Source organism: Oncorhynchus mykiss, chromosome 10 (genome assembly GCF_013265735.2).
Source record: "Oncorhynchus mykiss isolate Arlee chromosome 10, USDA_OmykA_1.1, whole genome shotgun sequence".
NCBI lineage: Eukaryota > Metazoa > Chordata > Actinopteri > Salmoniformes > Salmonidae > Oncorhynchus > Oncorhynchus mykiss.
In genome coordinates this window covers 43,962,008-43,985,647 of record NC_048574.1, presented here as the reverse complement: position 1 = coordinate 43,985,647, position 23,640 = coordinate 43,962,008, and the positions used below count along the sequence as shown (strand labels likewise).

Here is a 23,640-nt window from a genome sequence, read left to right as displayed (position 1 = left end):
GAGTAGCTTAGAACAATGTCAATGGTGTTGAGGTGTTTGGAGGTCAAACATCTGCAGAAGGTAAGATGTCGGGTGTATACAGGAACTTTCATATAACCTACCCCCACAAACAACCCCCCACAGGGGGCTAAACTGTGACTAAACTCACTTTTGTGTAAGACCTTACACATGGCTTTCCCTTTTATTTAGTCACTTCCTTTCTCCAAATAGAGGAGTAGGACCGGTATATGTAACCCTTACCTGTTGCTATTTAATTGATCTTGTACATAAGCTATTCTATGGAAGCTTTCATTCATCTGAAAAAGGTAAGTGACAAGTTGTGTCATGAGCTTGACAGGAAAACTGAAAGTACTGAAATTGAATGTAAGGATGCACAGGGCCTCCTGCATGGTCTCTGATAAATGTTTTAGTATTTATTTATTTTGATGGTGTGCAACATTGCAACCTCTCCATGGTGTACTTCCCCAGTCTAATCCATGGTCCCACAATGGTGCACATTTTCAGTTATGTCCAAAAAATCTAATCTGAAATGTCTTAATTCTCTGTCCTTGCTGGTCTGGTCTTGAAGGACTTGATTGACACGTGAGAATGAGGACAAAGAACTCTGGAAAGTAATTAGGATTTGGCCCATGATCCCTTTTCAAGCACATGGATTAGAATCGGATACTGTCCTCTTTCGACCCTCTTTCCTCTTCCATTCTGTCTAAAGCACGTCACTGTGTACGGTTCCTTATGGTATATTTAAGGATTTGTAAGTATTTAAGCATAACGATTAGTCATTCATTTATCATTAAGTGAATTTTTTAACAGCCGCCATTTTGAAGACTTATTTTACTATCTGCTGTGCAATAAATTATATTGATTTCCAATGCTGGGCATGACTTGTGTTCTTCATCGCGTGTGTCTGTGTGTTAAGAGGGAACACCTAATTCTCTTATGTAAAATAGCATACCAGTATGCTGCATTACCTGAATATTTAATAGACAGTTTTGAACTTCTGATATCTGATGGAAGGATCTGGGTAGTAAGAGTAAAAGCCAGGAGAGATGAGATCCAGGAGATGAGCAAAGGAGACAATTTAATCATAAAATATGGCCACTCGATCATCTGCAGTAAAGTGAAATAACTAATGAATTAATTTGATCTTAGCCTGTGTTTGTTATTTTTATACCAGTCTAGATTTTTAGATCAGAAGTAGTTGAAGGAAGCCACTGTTGACTATTGAAATGTGTGTCCCCAGTGCATGTGATGAAGTGCGTGAAGCAAATGACTGGAAAATGTGAAATATTTTTGGAATGTAGCCAACATTCAGATACTACAACATGTTTGTGTACCCTGTGTTAAACATATACAGTTGAAGTCTGAAGTTTACATACACCTTAGCCAAATATATTTAAACTAAGTTTTTCACGATTTCTAACATTTAATTCTAGTACAAATTCCCTGTCCGTTAGGATCACCACTTTATTTTAAGAATGTGAAATGTCAGAATAATAGTAGAGAGAATTGTTTATTTCAGCTTTTATTTCTTTCATCACATTCCCAGTTGGTCAGAAGTTTACATACACTCAATTAGTATTTGATAGCATTGCTTTTAAATTGTTTAACTTGGGTCAAACGTTTCGGGTATCCTTCCACAAGCTTCCCACAATAAGTTGGGTGAATTTTGGCCTATTCCTCCTGACAGAGCTGGTGTAACTGAGTCAGGTTTGTAGGCCTCCTTGCTCGCACACGCATTTTCAGTTCTGACCACAAATGCTCTATACCATTTGCCATATTCTAATAATTCTCATGTGAGTATTTATTGCCAGGGTCTAATGTAAAGCAATTCAGTCATTCTTGAAAGACAAGACAATCCTTGTCATGGAAAGAAACATTATTTTTATAGTTAAATACATGGATTTTGTAAGCTGTTAGAATTAAATTGGGAATGGAACTTTATAGTTAGGCTTCGTGATAATATCACACCCAGCGTACCTTCAAAATTAGTCTGTTCGGCAACCATAAGTTATTCGAAAGGCAAAGTTTTCATAATTTGTTGCAAAAAATAAACTTTGAAAAAAGAACCCACATGGGCCTCCCAAAAGTGGCACAGTGGTGTAAGGCGCTGCATCGCAGTGCTAGAGGCGTCACTACAGACCCGGACTGTATCACAACCGGCCGTGATCGGGACTCCCATAGGGCGGCGCACAATTGGCCCAGCGTCGTCCAGGTTAGTGGAAGGTTTGGCCGGGGGGTCTTTACTTGGCTCATCGCGCTCTAGCAACTCCTTGTGGGGGGATGGGCGCCTGCAGGCTGACCCCGGTCATCAGTTGAACGGTGTTTCCTCCGACACATTGATGCGGTTGGCTTCCAGGTTAAGCGGGCAGGTGTTAAGAAGCGCGGTTTGGCGGGTCATGTTTCAGGGGGGACGCATGACATAGCTTCAACTTCCCTCCCGAGTCCGTTGGGAAGTTGCAGCGATGAGACAAGATCGAAATTGGGGAGAAAAAGGGAGTAAAATACAAAACAAAAAAATCTAAATCCACCAGTTTTTGTTGTTGCAACATTGCTTTTGTCGAACGAACCTGGGTCAATAGAAACCTACCTATTGGCTGATTGCTCCCAACTCATAGGAATCCCCACCCAGTTGACAACTTTAAAATGGTGGAAGCACTCAATGGCAATGTCCATGTAAAAACAGCTTATATCAATGATGAGTCCTCTATCTTTCTTTATGTCAACAGGGCAAGTTAGGCAGGTAGCTTAGTGGTTAGAGCTTTGGACTAGTAACCGAAAATCGAATCCCCGAGCTGACAAGGTAAAAATCGGCCCCTGAACAAGACAGTTATCCCACTGTTCGTAGGCCGTCATTGAAAATAAGAATTTGTTCTTAACTGACTTGCCTAGTTAAATAAAGGTTAAAAAAAGTTGTTTTGGGGTAAATTGCCGAAATGCCACGTGTCCATTTACATCAGTGCATTTGTAACAACCTAAGCATTACAAAACGTTTATTAGATCAAATAAGCCTCACGTAGCAATTTAGCAATTACATTTTTTGTTGACCAAATTTGACACTCATTGACCTCCATACAAAAATTCCTCACTTCGTTGGCTTATTTTCGTGGACAAATTTTGGCCTGAATAAAGAGAATCTCTCTCTTCGCCTTTTCATCTCTAGTATGGCTTATATCCACAATGTCCCCCCCCCCCCAAAAAAAAATCTTAAAGCACAGTCCTCCCCAGCCCCTTCATCTGGCAGTGATGTCTTCTTCACTGCCCTCTTTTAGACTGAACACGGGCTCAGATGCCCCCCCTGGGCCTAGTAACATACAAGCTGCAGGGTAAGCAAATGCACCTGAGTGTTGAAGCTGCTGTCGGGGCTGGAAATCGTGCCTTTTAAAACTCCTACAGTGTAAGGCAATGAAGCAGACTTGGGCTGTGCCTAATTGGACCTGATGCCCAAGCACAAACTGACATCTTCCTCATCATTAAGCTGTACCCAGCGGACATGGGCCCAATGGTCAGAGAGGGCTGTGCTTGTAGACTGGAGAAGCTGGGGATAGGGGGGACCTGTACCTGATCCATGGGCCTGAGACTGAGGGTCTGGAATCAGAGGACGAGAGGAATAAACAGCATTGAGCCCACAGTTGGACTGTCATGGAGGAGCTCCATGCCAATGAGATGCTCGGAGCAATTGGGGTCTCAAACTACTCTCCAAGACACCTGACAGAGCTGCTGGAGACCTGCAGGGTACATTGATACCCTCAAGATTTGTTGGATACAACAAGGGCACAGTTTTTAAGTTATGTCACAGCTGTTCATTGACTAAAGTTCAGCCTTCAACACCATAGTGCCCTCCAAGCACATTACTAAGTTCAGGGCCCTGGGTCTGAACCCCTCCCTGTGCAACTGGGTCCTGGACTTCCTGACAGGCCGACTCCAAGTGAAGGAAGGCAGCAACACCTACGCCACACTGATCCTCAACACGGGTGCCCCACAGCCCCATCCTATACTCCCTGTTCACCCAGGACTGTGCGGCCATGCACGTCTACAACTCAATCATCACGTTTGCTGGCACAACAGTGATAGGCCTGATTACCAACAGTGATGAGACAGCCTACAGGGAGATGAGAGCCCTAACTGAGTAGTGCCAGGAAAATAACCTCTCCCTCAACATCAACAAATAAAAGGAGCTGATCGTGGACATCAGCAGACAGCAGAGGGAGCACGCCCCCATCCACATCGACTGGGCCGCAATGAGGCCATCACTGACAATGTGGTGAAGAATGCACAACAGCGCCTTTTCAACCTAAGGATGCTGAAGAAATGTGGCTTTGCCATCAAGACCCTCACAAACTTCTACAGATGCACCATTGAAAGCATCCTGCCGGGCTGTATTAATGCTTGGTACAGGAATTGCACAGTATACAACTGCAGGACTCTCCAGAGGGTGGTGCGGTCAGCCCAACACATCACCGGGTGCACACTGCCTCCCCTCCAGGACAACTACAGCAACCGGTGTCACAGGAAGGCCAAGAAGATCATCAAGGACCTCAGCCACCCGAGCCACAGCCTGTTCACCCCACTACCATCTAAAAGGTGGAGACAGTAATGGTGCTTTAAACACCACTAGCCTGAGTCACTGTTCTAGCCGGCTACCACACTCTACTCTGCCCTGCACCTTACAGACTGCTGCCCTATGTACATAGTCATTGAACAATGGTCACTTCTATTCATATATTGTCCATACTGTCTTTACACACCATTATTTATATATACAGTACCAGTAACACATATGGAATAATGTAGTAACCAAAAAAGTGTTAAAAAAATCAGAATATATTTTATATTTGAGATACTTCAAAGTAGCCACCCTTTGCCTTGATGACAGCTTTGCACACTTGGCATTCTCTCAACCAGCTTCATGAGGTAGTCACCTGGAATGCATTTCAATTAACAGGTGTGCCTTGTTAAACGTTTATTTGTGGAATTTCTTTCCTTCTTAATGCATTAATTTAACTGGCCTGGGATTTGAACTCTGATTGCCTTCTATTTCTTTGTTGCCATTCTGCAGGTGGAGTTCCATCCCAGACTGGCACAGAGGGAACTGAGGACGATTTACAGGCACTCAGGAGTCTGCTTCCAGGCGTATTCCTCCCTGGGGAAAGGTACCCTGTTGCCGAACCATAAGTTGTGGTTATGGCGGAGGGGCATGGCAGAACTGCCTCCCAGGTGCTCTTGCGGTGGGCCACTCAGTAGGGTGTGGCTATGTTACCCAGGTCTTCACGGCTCGAGAGGGTGAGAGAAAATGGTGTTTGACTTTGACCTGGATGGAGAGACTGTCTGACATGGACAGTGGAACAAGGTTTTGCAATAGAGATCCCACTAGTGTGGTCTAGAGGCGAGAGCCCCACAACAATATATTTGATTGGTCGTAGAACATTATGTGTTAAGTGTAATTCTGAACTACAAACGACCTATAATGAAATGTTTAATTTACCATATTATGTTTAGAACATAGTTCATTGATTCTTGAACAAATGTTTGGCCAATAGGTTAGTTAACATAGTTGTATCCTATTACATGTTAAAATGTTTATTATGAATGAGTTCAACAAAGATTTGCAAATAACAATTGTTATGTTTTAGTTAATCATTGACAGTAAGGCAAATTAATACAAATATAATTATGCCATACCTTTATTTCTTTACTCTTTCTTTTTTTTCTACTGTGTTATTGACTTGTTTATTGTTTGCTCCATGTGTAACTCTGTGTTGATGTCTGTTCACACTGCTATGCTTTATCTTGGCAAGGTCGCAGTTGTAAATGAGAACTTGTTCTCAACTAGCCTACCTGGTTAAATAAAGGTGAAATAAATCAAATAAAATCAATTCTGAAGGCTAACCGCAAAGTCCTCTAGTGTAGCTAATCCTTATTGTGGCTAGCTTCACATAGATGGGTCTGACCACCATTCATCAAATAAGAACCGTCTTATAAATTAGGGTTATTTTAGATGATGACACCTAGCTATGTAGTTAGCTTGCTAACTATAGCTACTGAAACATTGTTTTGCTATGTTTTTGGGGAAGAACATTGTTTGCATCCGTGAGCCAGCTAGCTTTTTTTATGAACAGCACTGTGGGTGCGTGAGACAACTTCACCAGCATCATAGCATACGTATCGATGAATCGTTGCGACATGAAATACTAGTGATAGTGTAATCACAGTGTAATAACTACGTAAAAAAATGTATGAACGCATTATTATGTGACACGTCAAATATTGTTAAATAGTATATTTTTTGACACGCAAAGACCCAAACGGCGTTCCATAGAAATCCTGGTTGAGAATGAAACGGCTGAACAAATGGACAACAAAACAGCACAGCAAGGGACTGTAGTGACACTTCTTGCACTGAGATGCAGTGCCTTAGACCGCTGCATCCTTGGGTGTGTTAACTATTTAACTGTACAAGAATGCTTAGAAGGACTCTAAAAAATGTTATCAGGTTTTTTGGCAAGGAAAATATTGGGATATTGGTTTCAGCCAAAAATGTTATATCGGTGCAGCACTAGTTTTAATAAGACATTTTCAAACATTTCATCTGTTACTTGCTAAAAAGATGTAAAAACAGTTAACAGTTATTAATGAAAAGGAGAAATATCAAACTGTTAAGACACAAAAAGTTTCAAGTAGAATATCAGTTATAACTGAAGGCAGTGACCATAGTTGTTCTACACCAGACTGCCCTATCTATACACTCATATTTCTTCAACCGAAGACTTAACAGGATTCAGAATATTTGCTTATAAGGCAGTTGAGAAGGGTGTATATGGCCTGGATTGTAATTATGTCTTCATTTTTGTTTTAAATATTGGTATGCATAATATACAATTGAAAAAAATATACATATTAAATTAAAGATGATTGCAAATGAAAGAACATTATGAAATGTACAGTCTCTTAAGTTTAAGATAAATACCAAAATAAACTGAGTGTATCAGTCAAAGTATGTATGAGGATAATTGTTGAATGTCAAAACCCTGAATTGAAGAGTTGTAAGAGCATATGTGAAGTCAGAATTTGTTTTTGCAGAATAAAGCATTCAATAGACTAGCATAGCTAACGATTGAAATCGGGACAAAAATATGTATAATAGGAAATTGTGTTCAACATACAACATATCTGTCTAATAATTATTGTCCTCACAGATCAGTTCTTTCACACGTTTCATATTTTAAGAATCTCGAAAGTATATTTACATTTTGTGAACTTCAAACCATTGATTATTAGGTCTTGAAATTCATACCTACAAATGTAAAACATTTTCAATAAAACAATTTATGAAATTTCTCTGGAAATATTTGTTATACGTATTTATACATATGTTAAAAATATGTCAGTAGCACAAGAGATTGTCGCTTAGAAAATGCATCTATTATGCACTGAATAAGTTATTGTTAATTATTGCAACATATTTTCAATTATGCAGTGAATTTTTACATAATGTTTGATTTGATTGTACAAAAAGGTCACATTTGAACTGGTGATATTTTCCATAAAAATACTGTAATTTCCACAAAAGTATGCACACGGGACGTGAATATTTCAGCTGTGGTCCAGTCGTTATGGAAATGAGTATGAGCTCCTTCTTGCCTTGGCTGGGTCTTTGAAAGAGGTGTGAACTTTTTCACTCCCTGCCTTCGGCCTCGTTTGGACTCCAGAGGAAAGAGAACCATCCTCGGGAGACCTCCTGCTTGACCCCTCCTGGGCTAATCCCTCTCTTGGGCTCCTAGGGAGGGAAATGGATAGAAAGGTCAACTCTATACATTTTTATGTAAAGCAGTATGGATGTGCATCTTTCCCTTCAAAATGATTCGGTATTGGGAAAGGGGGAATGTGTCTTCCGCGTTTAACCCAACCCCTCTGAATCAGAGAGCGATTAACCAAAATGTTTTGTTTGTCGTTTTTAAACAACTAATTGACCGACATCGATAATTTGAATTCCATTTCATAATATTTTTTTCTATGAGCTCAATGCACACAAAGGTGACAGGCGGAGCAGTTTGAGTGTGTCAAGAACTTCAAAGCTGCTGGGTTTTTCATAATCAACAGTTTCCCGTGTGTATCAAGAATGGTCCACCAACTAAAGGACATCCAGCCAATTGGACACAACTGTGGGAAGCAATGGAGTCAACATGGGCCAGCATCCCTGTGGAATGCTTTCAACACCTTGCCCCAACGAATTAAGGCTGTTCGGAGGGTAAAAGGGGGGGGGAGGAAACTCAATATTAGGAAGGTGTTCATAATGTTTTGTATACTCAATGAACAAAACAACAGAAATATTTTCATAAAGTGAATAAATGATAGTGATTGCAGTAATGGGAAGCCACTACCATCATGGGACTTTTGTTTTATTCTGTGTTACAGAATTTAACCCGCGTTTCATTTTTTTTTATTTTATCGAAACCGAAAAACCTTGATTATTTTTTAATAATCAAACCGAAACCAAACCGACCTCCAGCACTACTGGATACATGGGCTCCAAAACAATACAGGAACAATACAATTTAGTTTGAAAAGATTTGTGCGATTCAGTTTGATTAGATGCGATAAGATGAAGAAATTTGTTTATACAATGGGGCAAAAAAGTATTTAGTCAGCCACCAATTGTGCAAGTTCTCCTACTTAAAAATATGAGAGAGGCCTGTAATTTTCATCATAGGTACACTTCAACTATGACAAACAAAATGAGATTTTTTTTCCAGAAAATCACATTGTAGGATTTTATATGAATTTATTTGCAAATTATGGTGGAAAATAAACTTTTGTTATTGACCAAATACTTATCTCAATACTTTGTTATATACCCTTTGTTGGCAATGACAGAGGTCAAACGTTTTCTGTAAGTCTTCACAAGGTTTCACACACTGTTGCTGGTATTTTGGCCCATTCCTCCATGCAGATCTCCTCTAGAGCAGTGATGTTTTGGGGCTGTTGCTGGGCAACACGGACTTTCAACTCCCTCCAAAGATTTTCTATGGGGTTGAGATCTGGAGACTGGCTAGGCCACTCAAGGACCTTGAAATGCTTCTTACGAAGCCACTTCTTCGTTGCCCGGGCGGTGTGTTTGGGATCATTGTCATGCTGAAAGACCCAGCCACTTTTCATCTTCAGTAGGTATGGTGTTCTTTGGATGCAACTCAGCATTCTTTGTCCTCCAAACACGACAAGATGAGTTTTTACCAAAACGTTATATTTTGGTTTCATCTGACCATATGACATTCTCCCAATCTTCTTCTGGATCATCCAAATGCTCTCTAGCAAACTTCAGACGGGCCTGGACATGTACTGGCTTAAGCAGGGGGACACGTCTGGCACTGCAGGATTTGAGTCCCTGGCGGCGTAGTGTGTTACTGATGGTAGGCTTTGTTACTTTGGTCCCAGCTCTCTGCAGGTCATTCACTAGGTCCCCCCGTGTGGTTCTGGGATTTTTGCTCACCGCTCTTGTGATCATTTTGACCCCACGGGGTGAGATCTTGCGTGGAGCCCCAGATCGAGGGAGATTATCAGTGGTCTTGTATGTCTTCCATTTCCTAATAATTGCTCCCACAGTTGATTTCTTCAAACCAAGCTGCTTACCTATTGCAGATTCAGTCTTCCCAGCCTGGTGCAGGTCTACAATTTTGTTTCTGGTGTCCTTTGACAGCTCTTTGGTCTTGGCCATAGTGGAGTTTGGAGTGTGACTGTTTGAGGTTGTGGACAGGTGTCTTTTCTACTGATAATAAGTTCAAACAGGTGCCATTAATACAGGTAACGAGTGGAGGACAGAGGAGCCTCTTAAAGAAGGAGTTACAGGTCTGTGAGAGCCAGAAATCTTGCTTGTTTGTAGGTGACCAAATACTTATTTTCCACCATAATTTTCAAATAAATTCATTAAAAATCCTACGATGTGATTTTCTGGATTTTTTTCCTCATTTTGTCTGTCATAGTTGAAGTGTACCTATGATGACAATTACAGGCCTCTCATCTTTTTAAGTGGGAGAACTTGCACAATTGGTGGCTGACTAAATACTTTTTTGCATTACTGTATCTCTGTGAGCATTTCTGCTTTACTAAGACAATCCATCCACCTGACAGGTGTGGCATACCAAGAAGCTGATTAAACAGCATGATCATTACACAGATGCACCTTGTGCTGGGGTCAATAAAAGGCCACTCTAAAATGCACAGTTTTGTCACACAACACAATACCACAGATGTCTCAAGTTGAGGGAGCATGTAATTGGCATGCTGATGGCAGGAATGTCCACCAGAGCTGTTGCCAGAGAATTTAAAGCCGCCTCCGTCATTTTAGAGAATTTGGCAGTACGTCCAACCGGCCTCACTACCGCAGACCTGTGTAACCACGCCAGCCCAGGACTTCCATGTCTGGCTTCTTCACCTGTGGGAGTTTACTGAAGAGCATTTCTGTCTGTAATAAAGACATTTCTGATCGTCTGGGCCTGGCTCCCTGTCATTTTTGCAGATTAAGTGTTTGAGCTAGTAATGTATCAATATTTATCAGTATACACTGATTATTTAAAGCAAAACTACCAAACGCATTGCTAATGGTGAATCTCCTGTAAGGCCCGTTCAGCAGGTATAGCCAGATGACAGTGGTCTCCGATAGCTTACTACCGGTAAAAACACCATTTTAAACAGTGCATAGATAACAATAACCTAGCAAATTACATAGGTTGTCACCAATGTTCCCTCTAATTTCTTTCGGAACTGAGAAAATTTCAGGTCTGCTGAGCACAAACTTGAACGTTTACTGTGAACTGAGGCTCTACCAGCTTTAAATTAGTTTTAACAGTGTTCAATTGGGCTATTGTGGCTATTTGATCATAATGTAGGCCTAACATCAAAAACAATTGAGAAAATACATCCCATAACATTTTAACATGGAAATAGCTGTTCAATCAGCCCACTGTAGCAGCCAATGTGTGGTGTTCAATGTAGGCCTACATTCCATGAGACATTTGGAAAAAACATGCAGGGCTTGACATTAACCTGTTTATCCACTTGTCCTTCAGACAAGGAGGTGACTGAAAATGCTGTTGTTTAATGCAAGAAACCACTTTCCAAAATAAAATACATCACCATACCATTATTACAGAGAATCAAACAAATAATGCTACTCTCTGCCTATTGGCTACTTAGCTTATTCAAGCCTGTCTCAAAATACAAGATTCTTTACCTGACTCGCTTTTCAGATGTCTAGAAATGTTTTGTGCTCTTGTTGGAAGCAACCATTACCCCATTGCGGACTACAAATGAGCTATAACTCACTAACCAGCAACGGATATGAACAAATGTGCACACGTTGCTAGGGTTGTTCGGCATGCAACACGACTTGTGGATCAATGACTGTCAACACAGTTACATACTTAGTTCAACACGGAAGGAGAGGACGCATCAGTTGTCACAATAGAGGTATTTTTGAAAGGTAGAAAGAAAGTAGTATGAGCAAAACATGTTGGTGAATCGGCAATTCTTAATGTTTGACTCAATTTTCTGACCGATGCATGCTACATTTGGATCCTTTGGGGCCTGCGGAACGATCAAGTTCTATTTTAAACATTTGAATCGGGGACAGATGGTGAATCATTACATCCATATTAAGCAGTCTTTACTGCAATCACTGTCAAGTAGTGATACTCTGGTAAAATTAGCTCCCTAAAGTACATAAATGCACTACGCCTAGACTTTTGGAGTCCATTCATGTAGCGAAGGATGATGTCAAATTGATTACACGTTTACTGTATAGTAAACTCTGTCCCCCACGCTTTCAATTGTACACTCCTCTGTCAGACCTCATATCTTACCCCTTTGTCAAGCCAGATGTCAAATTCATCACTCATCCTCCTCAGCTGGCGGCCATATTTCTTTGCAGCCCACAGTGTAGGAGGAGCAGACTGTGATCGGCTTCGGAAAGGAGCCCCATCGCCCCCGCCCTCCTCAGTAGGAGTTATTGCATCCTGAAACTCTGTGTCATCCCTTCTGCCAACCTGGGAGCACACCTGGGACTCGGAGTAGAGCCGAGCTCGCCCACCTGTGTCAGTGAGTGGAAAGGGATGGGGGGGGATTGAGATATGGTTAGATATATTTAAATATAACTTAAGAGGTTCACACATGTATCCAAACTGAGTATTAATGCATTTTCATATTCTTTTACATTTCCAGGCTTGATAAGTTTGAGGGTAAATTCTAGTTTAATTCTGACCTGGTCGTGGTCTGATGCTCGTCGTAGTGGAGACATTATGGAGCTGAAATTCTGGGTAGTGTGTGGTTCCTGAGTGGTCAGACTCATCTTGTTCATTCATGGTTTCTGGATTGTCATCCACACAATCATGTGTGTGGTTCATTGTAAATATCTGAAGAGAAAATGGACATCCACAGTGAATGATAGTGTTGATTATAGCCATGTATCCGATTCCTGAGTATACAAAACATTAAAAACAGCTGCTCTTTCCATTGCATAGACGGACCAGGTGAATCCAGGTGAAAGCTATGATCCCTTATAGGTGCCAGGTTCACCGGTTTGTGTCAAGAACTGCAACTCTGCTGGGGGGGCAACTCAATGTTAGGAAGGTGTTCCTAATGTTTGGTATACTCAGTGTATATCTACTGTAAGGATATACTATCACCACAGGGTGTTGGTAAAATCACTATAAATGTATTTTATTGACAAATATAAATTGAACTTTTTAGAAAATATCTGCAACATATTTTTGTCAAGTAACTTAACCAGTTAGCTAGCTAGAACTTACCCAAGGACCTGTCTCGAGTCCTGATGACTTGCAAAAGGGTTGATTACATTTTGGTTATCCTCTTCTTCTGTCAATGTTAAACTGGAGGTGATATGATATTTCTGTCTTTTCCACGAACCGGTCGGTGATGATTTCCTCGCATTGCATGTGGCACACCCGAATACAAAAATATAGTAACGGGCTAGCTACCTTTAGCTAACGTTAGCTGATTGGTCGTTGAATTGTTTTGTGTGCCACGGGGAGCCGGATCAAATGTTCAAAATGAACTTGTATAACTAGCTACCTGACATGTTATTTTCTTCACGATTGTCTTCGCAAAATTCTATTTCAGTTGGACGACTTTCTCAAATTCTTATCGAAATGTCTTCACGTGATTACCTACTTTCACAGTCTATGCTATCACAGGCGACGCACCCAATGTTTTTGTTGTCTTCCGTCGTCTTGTACGCCACTGTAGTAGTTACCTCTTTACCCAATCGATTGCCACTGGCATTCAGAAAGAGCCAATAAGGGCACGCTGCTAGGGTTTACTGAGTGACTATCTTGTCAAAACGTCACTGTTGCGAAAGGGCAATGGAAAGCCAAACGACTCGTGACTTGTTATCCATTTCGCCCTGCCGTAGTGGATCATAGATGTGTTGTCGTGGAGATTTAGATTAGCTGATGAATAAACACACTTTTACATTAGGTAGACACATTTACCAATGGCCTGTATATTTGTTCTTCGGTAATTTAGAGCAATTTTCACTGTTGAATTTGAGAAGGTGGATTTATCTGAGATATCACCCCTAATTATTTTTCATTTGTTTGAAGCAGAACAGTATTCTGGCCATGATGATGGACCTGTAATGATGGGCATCACGTCAACCTATGTCTGCTTTTGTTCCCCAGATCCCTTCCCTCAAAAGCACCCGTACATAAAACCACCGGTTATGTCTCCAATCCAATGATTGCATTCATCAAGTTAAGGTTGGAAAACTACTGGTAATTTACCGAAGTTACTGGAACATTCAGTCATTTTGGTAATAAACAGGTATTCAATGGAAATCTATAGTAACTTGTGTAATTTGTACTTGAATAACTTTTTAAAAAATATACTCGTATATAGTATTAATTTGTGTATATGAGTTTTTAGTGGATATACCATATGGTTCAAGAGAAAATAGCTGAAAAAAGCATCTAATCAGCAATGGCATTATTTTCAATTAACTCTGTAACTCTTCCAATTATTGTTTTTTTTTTCACAACTGCACTTGCACATCATCATCTGCACATATATCACTCCAGTGTTAATGCTACATTGTAATTTTTTCACCTCTATGGCCTATTTATTGCCTTTACCTCCCTACTCCCTACATTTGCACACACTGTACATACATTTTTCTATTGTGTTATTGACTGTGCGTTTGTTTATGTGTAACTCTGTTGTTGTTTTTGTCACACTGCTTTGCTTTATCTTGGCCAGGTCTCAGTTGTAAATGAGAACTTGTTCTCAACTGGCCTACCTGGTTAAATAAAGGTGAGAAAAAAATAAAACTTCCACCAGTTTGGCACCAAAACATTTACAACAAATATTGACATGGTTAAATAAAAGTGTGTAAAAAAATATAAATTATATTTCATGCTGAAACCCTCATGTTAAACACCAAATGGCATTCACTAAGTTGATGGTTTATATTTAGGATAATGTCATTCTAGTTCTATTTTAAGATCATCTTATTTGATTATTTTATATCTTTTTACACTTGATAAGGCCATACAGATGGCCAGATACAGACCCCTGTAATAATCTGAAGTACCAAAAAAAGAAATTTTAAAATTCCCCCCCAAAAATGTAAAGTCACCAGAATTCTGGTAATTTACTGGTAAACCTAGAAAATGTCCAGTTATAGAACCTCCCTTTGCAACACTATATCAAGTCGTCTGAGATGAGAAGGTGGCCGGAAAGGCAACGAGGAAAGGAAGCCATAAAAAACATTGAGATACAGACTCTATCTTGCCTCTATGTTGTTTTATTTACTATATGGTGTTTTATTTACTATAGTTATCTAGTTGTAGTTTCGTTTTATGGCCACTAGATGGCGGGAAACTCTTATACATCAAAGATGTGCTGTAAATTATTTGACTGTAGCATGCTATAAAATGGGCCAATCAAAATCCATGATTGTAATTTAGTATGTTGAGTCCATATCAACCACTACAAGTGCATTTATATTAATTCATAATAAGGGAGGGTCATTCCTGCTAACATTTCTGGAAAGGGAGGTATTAGGCTTGCTGGAATTATTTGTTGTTTGGACTGTTTTACTTTATCTAGCACTTCATGGGTATAAGTTTAGATCACAGTCTCTACCAGAGACAACTCAACATGTCAAGGCAACATGCAATGATAGGAAAGAAATTAAATATTCTTTACTAGAGTGCCTGTGTGCTCACTGAAAGTCTCACCATCAAAGCTGGGACCGAGAGACTGAAAAACAGCTTCTATCTCAAGGCCATCAGACTGTTAAACAGCCACCACTAACATTGAGTGGCTGCTGCCAACACACTGACACTGACTCAACTCCAGCCACTTTAATAATGGGAATTGATGGGAAATGATGTAAATATATCACTAGCCACTTTAAACAATGCTACCTTATATAATGTTACTTACCCTACATTATTCATCTCATATGCATACGTAAATACTGTACTCTATATCATCGACTGTATCCTTATGTAATACATGTATCACTAGCCACTTTAACTATGCCACTTTGTTTACATACTCATCTCATATGTATATACTGTACTCGATACCATCTACTGTATCCTGCCTATGCTGCTCTGTACCATCACTCATTCATATATCCTTATGTACATATTCTTTATCCCCTTACACTGTGTACAAGACAGTAGTTTTGGAATTGTTAGTTAGATTACTTGTTATTACTGCATTGTCGGAACTAGAAGCACAAGCATTTCGCTACACTCGCATTAACATCTGCTAACCATGAGTATGTGACAAATAACATTTGATTTGATTTGATTTGATTTGATTACCAGTAGTCAAAGGGATGAATACACACACACACACACACACACACACACACTGTTTGGGATATATTTTCTGTTTTCTTAGAAAATGAGCAGTGTCAAGGCTGCCTATAGTTAATATTTCTGATGGTATCAACCTAAATCCTTAAGTGCTTGTTTTCTATTTATAATTTCTTGAGCTTGGATTCTTTATTTAAGTATTTTATTGTACAGTATATCTTACTGCTGCTGTTTCTCATCCGGGATTAGTTTATGAACTCAGACCAGATTACTGGACCCTTTGTGCACATTAGTATGGGGTGATCATTTGTAACTAAATTTAATCGAAGATGTAATCGACGTAATCTGGTCTGAGTGATAAAGTAATAATCTATCATGACAGGGCCACAAACAATAACTAGCAATGCTGCACACTCCAAGAAAGGTTCAAATCTCACCTTTCTGGTAAAAAATAGTTATAAATTGCTGAAGTGTAGTCACTTTTGAGGACACAAGCTCAAGTACACAGTACAAATGTGTTGAAAATATGAAATATTTTACATTATGTATTTCCTATTCAACAAAACTGTAGGAATAAGGCTTAACATTACTTATATTTGTTTATAAATATAGTATAATCAATTGATAAAATGACCTCACCTTCCTTATAACTGTAAAATACATATTTGCATATTTAGTGTGCATATTTTCTAAAGGTGTTCTCTTGATCAAATTATATATTTTTTTACCTTTATTTAACTAGGCGAGAGATTTGTACCTTGTCAGCTCAGGGGTTAGCCTCCTGGACTCGTTAGGAGCTGACTTTTCATCTCATATTAATATTGACTGTCTATGACAAACAGAAAGTGTTTTTAGTTTAAAATCTATTCATTATTTTAGATTACTGGCTATAAATGAGCTCTGAATGTGCTACAGCAACAAAACCACTCTCTCCTGTGGCATTACAATGTAAGGATTTCAGACATGAGTTGTTAGTGACTGTGACATAGAGTTCAGCCAGGCGTTGATGGACAGTCGAAAGAGCTAATTAAATGGTAGGACCGACATCCCAGCTTCAAGTGGTGTCAGATTTCACATCCTGCTTCACACAGACAGAAGATACATACTCCTGTGTCTGTGAGAATCAGGGTTATTGCTCAATGCAAGCCATCTCGATCTATGCTGTCCACATATACATTTTTAAGGGAAAATGTCGGTTGGAACTGGTACCAGAACCACGCAGCTGAGGTCTCAACATACAGTTTGTTCTAAGTTAGAATAGTAGAATATACAAGGTGCAATTTCGAAATTTGGTTGTGCATCAGCAGTTTTTCTCTTGCTATGTCAGTCAATGATAGTCACTCAATTAACCCATGTCAGCAAAACATTTTTAGATTGGTAAGTTAGTCTGCAGCCAGCTATCTAAACTTGATCATCATAGTCAAATTACTGGCTGGGGGGCCCCCATTGATTTTGTTTGTCAGTCTCACTCAGATATCATATTAAAACCAGCAAACGTTTCTTTCCACCCTATGGAAAAATGTGTAGAATCGCATACAATTAGTTATAAATTGCTAAATCTACTCTCCGCCCATGGCAAAATGTGTAGAATTGCAGCAGACTTGCTTTAAAACGGCAACATTTTCTCTACACCCCATTGGCAAAATGTGTAGAAATGCAGCAGACTTGCTTTAAAACGGCAACATTTTCTCTACACCCCATGGCAAAATGTGTAGAATTGCACAAAATGGAGGGGGGGTATGCTCATGTGGGTACACAGACTGCGGTCCCTCATGATGAGTTCAGATTTTTTGTGGCCCCCACCCTATCAAAGTTGCCCATCCCTGGTTTAAACTGAGTCGATGTCCACAGGGGCTTGGGGAATTGGATTACTCACCTGCCCTGGCCCTGAGCAACTAACCTGAATGGCTTTGTTACTGTAGATGCCTTGGTGGCTCAAATCTGTAGCTGTGAGCAAGTAGGCTAATGGTGCATTCCGTGAGAGGCAAAACAAAGAAAACATGATTACTTGATATTACATGAATATATATCCATTGTTTAGTAGCCTAAGGTTGTGCAGGGAGGCCCTGCTGTCAGGGGAAACTCTGTGAAAATTTGTGGAGGCCAGGTCTGCTGTCACTCACTGGGCTGGGGCTCATCCAGAATGATGTGATTATAAGTGGCTTTCGATTATGCAACCATAGACACAATGCCAGTCTGTGGGCAGTCCATTAATCCAAAACCAGCAGAGTGACAACGATTTAATTTGTTTATCAGTTCCCCTGTCCAGGAAGACCATAACCCTCTTCAAAATGTCTGAAACATTGCTCTCATAGGGAGTTACAACCATGGGTTCCATCCAAAGGTTATTTGGTTACATTTAGGTTTTGAAAGCTGTGAAATTATTCCCCAAATTAGTTGCTTTACCATTATACTTTATTTCAACCTAAATAAATCTATTCAATTTCATATTCTACAGTATGCCGTGGAGCCCCATTCTTTATTTACCCAAATGTAACCTCTGGTTATAACAGTAAGATTTATGGAGATTGCAATGTTTCAATAGACTGGATAAATGCTAACAAGTAGTGTTGTTAATTGACATGAAGCAAAGACTCATTATTAATGTAAATAGGAAGAGAAAAGATCAGTAACCACTGGTTTTATAATTTTTTTTGGTGGAGAAAATCCAATAATTTAAATTATTTATGTCGGCGGTTAATGGGCAGGCAATGGGGAGGACGAGACGCGCGTATCGAGCTGTTTCCAAACGCCCCCCCCCCCCCCCCCCCCCCTGCTCTGCAGTCCACGCTTCTATAAACTGCTGTACCCTCTCGCGCACTCTCGCGCACTGTTTCTGCATGGTGCCTAACCCTGTCCACTGATAGACGAAATTAGAGAGGGCTGCATTTGCAGATATCCCCGTGTCTGCCTATCCATCCTGTTCTCCCCCATTTCCATCACCTTTGCTTCTATGCTAAACTGATGCTGATGTGAGCGTTGGGTTTAAGTCCGTTTCCATCACTCATTCGCGCCTACACCCATGTGCATCTCTCTATCGTAGGCTATTCTTCGAATGGACTCTGAGAAACAGCATTTTCCAATTCATTTTTGGTTAATTGTGAAACATTATGCTAAACCTGTTAATTATTTGTTTAATTTAGTGCAGACAAACAGTAGTTTGGTATTCTGGTTGCTGTGGAGAATAAATGGCCGATCCAAAAAGGAGCGAGGTTCTTTAAACGATCCAGCACGGTGTCAATCATTTAACTCAATAATTCAGCATCAACAACCGCTCATTGCCTGGCTAACAGAGACGAGTGCCAAATTAGATTTTAAATAAAATAAAACATAAACAAAAGATTCTGAATACCAGACATTATTTATTAAGAATAAAATGACCGAGAATAGCATATCAATTCAATCCATGTTCGCAAGGAAACCTGCCTGAGAAGCCTAGAAGAAGCGCCTAGGCAAGCTGAACGACGTCTCCAAGATCCAGCGCATCAACGCGAGGAGCACCATTGATAGGCTAGTGTTCTTTGGAGGCAACATACAGTGAGTTTTGCTGTGCCACATTGTATACGGAGAAGGAGTCGAAGGACAGGAGGCAGCTGATATTGGGCAGCAGCAAGTGAGTATTATTGCTATACAATGCATTGACCAGCACCGAACCAAATGGATGAATCATTACTTTACCTTGCACATATGAATTCCGCAAATAAGCTACCACTTTAATGGTAAACAAGGTTGTTTAACAATAAGCTAACCAACACGTTGTCTCATTGGGAGGAGGTGCGTTGGGATTGGATACAGGCAGCTTCATGTAGGATATTGTGTGCACCTTTAAAAAAACATATGGATTCTGAACGCTAGTGTAATTTTGTGTCTCTTATCTACCAAGTTTTAAGAATTGATGTCATTGTCCTGTCTTGCAACAGTACCACATAGGAAGAAAGCCTGCTTGTCCCCTGCCATTCGGAAGAGGTAAGGGTGATGATCTGTTAAGACAAGTTTTTTTAGTTCCTGTTGGCAGAGCGCTGTTCAGGTGAGTGATAATACTGTTCTTTCTACAGCGAGTTTGACCTATTCAAGAGACTATGGAATACTGTGTGTTTTTTATTAAAACTATGGAAGTAATAATGTTGGCAAATAACTCATTTGTCATAACCTCAGTCAATCGCTTTGTTTGTACCCTAGAAGTTTACTTGTTAACGTTTGTAGTACCTTAGCTACAGTATTGTGTCCAATTGTTGATGCTGTCGTTAGCACACCTGTTTATTGTCAACCTGTGTGTTAGTGTAATGTTCTAAATCCTCTTCCTGATTGTGTCATGGTAATGCTACAAAGTCTACAGGAGTTGCATACTTGTCTTATTAAGATGTGTCAATATGGTTTACATAACACATTGAGATTAGGTTATACCTGAGTCCAGAGTGTTATTGTACCGCAGCAACACTGTAACTACAAATTGCACATCCAAAGTAGTGTTTTTCCACCAAACAAATGACATTAAATGACAATGTGAATTGCTGGTATGACATGTTGTTTCCTGGATGAAACACATGCATTGGTGTGAGAAGAGAACCTCTGTGTATGTGTTTTTTTCATTAGTGCAATGCATCAGCGTGCGTGTTGTGCTGCATCGGTGATGTAGATTCCCTTAATGATACTTATGAAGGATGAAAAAAAGAGGATGGAGGCCTGAGATGTTTAGACCATATATTACATAATCCTGTGGATGCCTTCGCTCTTCACCTGAATAATCTAATGTTGAGTTAGTGGTTCTATTTTTATTTACCACATGTTAAGGGAATCCAGTTCCTGTTTTATCTGCTCTCGTAGGGCTTGGCTCTGGACAAACGTTGAATGCTGAGAGATAGGGGGTTTTGAGCTTTCTTTGATGCACAGCCGCTTGTATTTTTGCATTTTGAATATCTCTGATCTCATTTTCTGCGTTGGAGGATGGTAAATGCGATTAGTGGTGTTTTAGTGCGATACATTAACTACCCATCCTAGAGGTTTCAGTTGTTATTATTATTATTATTATTAAGGAGCTGGTGTGAAAAAGAACAATGGCAGACAGCAACTCATTGAACAAATCCATAGTCATTTAACCTCTGTGCTCCTATGAGTTCAGTAGCTACTGTGGGACTTGGCCAAAAAGGCCTGTAAGAACAAGTACGTTCAGTGTTATATAGTGTTAGAAATGCCATTTTTAGGATGCAACAGTTCAATTATGTTCAGAAACATGACACAAACATGAATCCATCAAAATGACATAATGACTTAATCTTTGTCATTTTAGTGCCTATTTAGTTTATTTATTAAACGCATTAGTCCTATTTTATTATCCTTTATGTTATATCAGATTTAAAATAGTTTCCTCTCTTAAGATACAAGTATCAACATGTCGGTTTTTACATGTACAGTAGGGTTATTTTGTCAAGTTGAGACATTCTGTCCATCGCCAACATCCTCATTGAGCTGGATTGGCTCTAGTACCATTCTTTGCTGTTTTTTGAGGTTTGGTTAGAGACATGAACTTTGACTGCTGGCGCATTCCACCAATATTTGTTCTGCTTCTGCAATCCTGCAATCTGATTGGTTGTGAGTAGTGGATTCACTGTCTTTCTCAGTTCATAAGTCACAACCACAGAGATAACTGTCCGGTTCGGCTCACCAGGATGTGGGTGGGTAATAGTACTGCCAGGGTTCAGGGATGTCTCGCAGAGAAAAATGTGCATTGAAAAGAAAGATCACATGTTGGGTCAAAAATAGATTAGTTTGTCACACTTAAAAAAAAAAACATCAATATCACAACAATGATCCGGCATGTGGATTTATTGAAAACAGTGGACATATCTCCTCTGAAATCTGAAAATGTACCATCTGCTGGTGTGTTAGGTCATGTCGGCTGCGTTTCCAAGGCAGCCCAATTCAGATTTTTTTTGACGAATCACACCAGATATTTTCACATCAGCTCTTTTTTCAGAGCTGATCTGATTGGTCAAAATACTAATTAGTGAAAAAAAGATTAGAACTGGGCTGCCTGTGTAAATCCAGGGGTCTTGTATTCTCATGTACTTAGGTCAGGTCTGTTGTCAGCATTGTGTTGTCGAACCCTGTGTACTTTTTCAAGCAAGGGGTCTTGGTGACAGAAGTTGCATGTCTATCCCCTGCTACTGCTGATGAACTCACTAAAAGTTTGAGTTCATCTTAATGCAGGTTGTGGATAGATACAATTCATGTGATCCATGCTCCAGATATTGGGAAGCCAAAAGAAAGCACATACACATTCTTACCATGATTATGGATTTCCCAGCTCCACCCAGAACCTGGGGTTCTAGAGAGGGTTAAACACATGTGCTATGTGGAAGAAGCTTTTTGTGTGCTTCAGTGAGGCATTTTGTTAAATGTCTCCCAAATGTCATTCCAGTCTTACAAATTGCAAAAATGAATAGGTCAATGTGTTCTGTTTTGTGTGCACAGAGACTGTGTTGTGTGTTTTGTGTTCATCAAATCCCAAAGTTATTGAGCTTTCCAGGACCCCAATCAGGCGATTGAATAGAAGAACATGTGCCCCAGTCCCTAGACCATTACAATTTAACATTGCAAACTTACCCCGTCTGCACAGTGAATCCTGGGATGCTTTACTGAATGCACAAACATGGTTGTGGATCCTTTCTTCTTTAGTCCTGAAGGAATGTTAATTTCAGATTTAATGTCTGTTTCCTGTTTAGTGTTTGGCTTTGTGACGCACTAAAGGAAGTTGCAGAGGCGTTGTAATCTCTCAACAGAAACTGATGAACGGTCCTCAGGGTCTTGGTTAATTATTCACATTTTGTTGACTGGTGTGTGTGTGTGTGTGTCACAATGACTGAGAAAATCAAATGTCTTTTGCAATGTTTATGCAATCGTTTTTTATGTTGACACAGCCCCTTACCACTAAACATCTTGAAGTGACTAATTGGAACCAAGCTACCAACCTGTTATATTGTTATGATATAATGGCACATTAGGGTCTCATACCCTCTTAAAATATAAGGGTGCTTGACAAATTAAATCTGGCAAACATTGACTGTCCACTCAAACATGAAATTCTGTACTGCAAAACACTTTCACAGTACTGCTATAAATCATTGTCGAGCAGCATAACTGTTATGGTGTTTCCAGATGCTGTCCATGGTTCTGATTCTGCGTGTTAGAAACAGCTACACCAGTTTGATGAAATCTTGCTGATTAACACAAACCACTGAAGACAGGAGGAGTAGGAGAGCTAGGAAGTGCTATCGATTATTTTCCTGAAATTAAAAGCACACTATGTTGTATGTCCCTCAGCTCCACCCCGGTGAAGAGAATCCATATGGAGAATGTTAAATTCCCTACTCTCTCTGCCCCTCTTTCTCTCACTCTCTCTCCCCCTCTTTCTCTCACTCTCTCTCCCCCTCTTTCTCCCACTCTCTCTCCCCCTCTTTCTCCCACTCTCTCTCCCCCTCTTTCTCTCACTCTCTCTCCCTCTCTTTCTCTCACTCTCTCTCCCTCCCTCGTAAAAATTAACTTTTTTAAAAACGTTCTGAGAATGGAAGAGAACATTTTGCCTGCATTTTTAGGTTGCAGGGAGGTTCTGAGAACGTTTTACTATGGTTTCCTGAACGTTTTCCTGGGAGGTTTTATTAATGTTCTGAGAACGGAAATGATTGGTTATTTGAAGGTAAATAAATAATGTTTTGAGAACATGTTGCAATAAGATTTTTAATAACACTGCTAGCTTAATTTGATTAAACTGTTTTAAACTCCAAGCACTGATAGGACACAAGGAAAT

The 23,640-nt window shown here is 39.9% G+C and overlaps 2 protein-coding genes and 1 pseudogene across 7 annotated transcripts in view; 2 read left to right on the top strand and 1 right to left on the bottom strand.

Moving 5' to 3' along the window:
- The first annotated feature begins 3,265 nt into the window (after positions 1-3,265).
- On the top strand, positions 3,266-5,814 carry LOC118966632 (annotated as a pseudogene).
- Positions 5,815-6,535: 721 nt separating this feature from the next.
- On the bottom strand, positions 6,536-22,568 carry LOC110533975 (bcl2-associated agonist of cell death). Of its 4 annotated transcripts, none has more exons than XM_021618572.2 (5): positions 12,798-13,351; positions 12,516-12,591; positions 12,251-12,401; positions 11,853-12,079; positions 6,536-7,774 (listed from the first exon to the last, which is right to left on the bottom strand). In XM_021618572.2, the coding sequence occupies exons 3-5, from the start codon at positions 12,390-12,392 to the stop codon at positions 7,673-7,675; spliced, it is 471 nt and encodes a 156-aa protein (XP_021474247.2). In that variant the 5' UTR covers positions 12,393-12,401; positions 12,516-12,591; positions 12,798-13,351; the 3' UTR covers positions 6,536-7,672. The 4 variants fall into 4 exon arrangements, with proteins under 4 accessions (XP_021474247.2, XP_021474248.2, XP_021474246.2 ...); XM_021618573.2 differs by having other exon boundaries at positions 12,516-12,588; XM_021618571.2 differs by lacking the exons at positions 12,516-12,591; positions 12,798-13,351 and adding an exon at positions 22,440-22,568.
- LOC110533974 (sodium/calcium exchanger 1) overlaps positions 18,799-23,640 on the top strand; it is a 56,948-nt gene continuing 52,106 nt past the window's right edge. Inside the window, exons 1-2 of one of the 3 annotated variants that reach the window (XM_036990385.1) lie at positions 18,799-19,449; positions 19,757-19,802. The gene's annotated coding sequence lies outside the window, so the exon portion shown is untranslated. Of the gene's footprint in view, positions 19,450-19,756; positions 19,864-23,640 lie in introns of all 3 variants that reach the window. The other 2 variants (XM_036990384.1, XM_036990386.1) reach the window with 2 other exon arrangements.

Bases quoted from the DNA above. Each gene is read 5' to 3' on its own strand.
- LOC110533975 (XM_021618571.2), bottom strand. From the start codon at position 22,487: ATGTTTGTGCATTCAGTAAAGCATCCCAGGATTCACTGTGCAGACGGG. The intron at 12,080-12,250 runs GTCAGAATTAAA...TCACTGACACAG, and splicing joins GAGCATCAGACCACGACCAG to GTGGGCGAGCTCGGCTCTAC. The intron at 7,775-11,852 runs GTAAGATATGAG...TTCCCTCCCTAG, and splicing joins ACATCTGGCTTGACAAAGGG to GAGCCCAAGAGAGGGATTAG.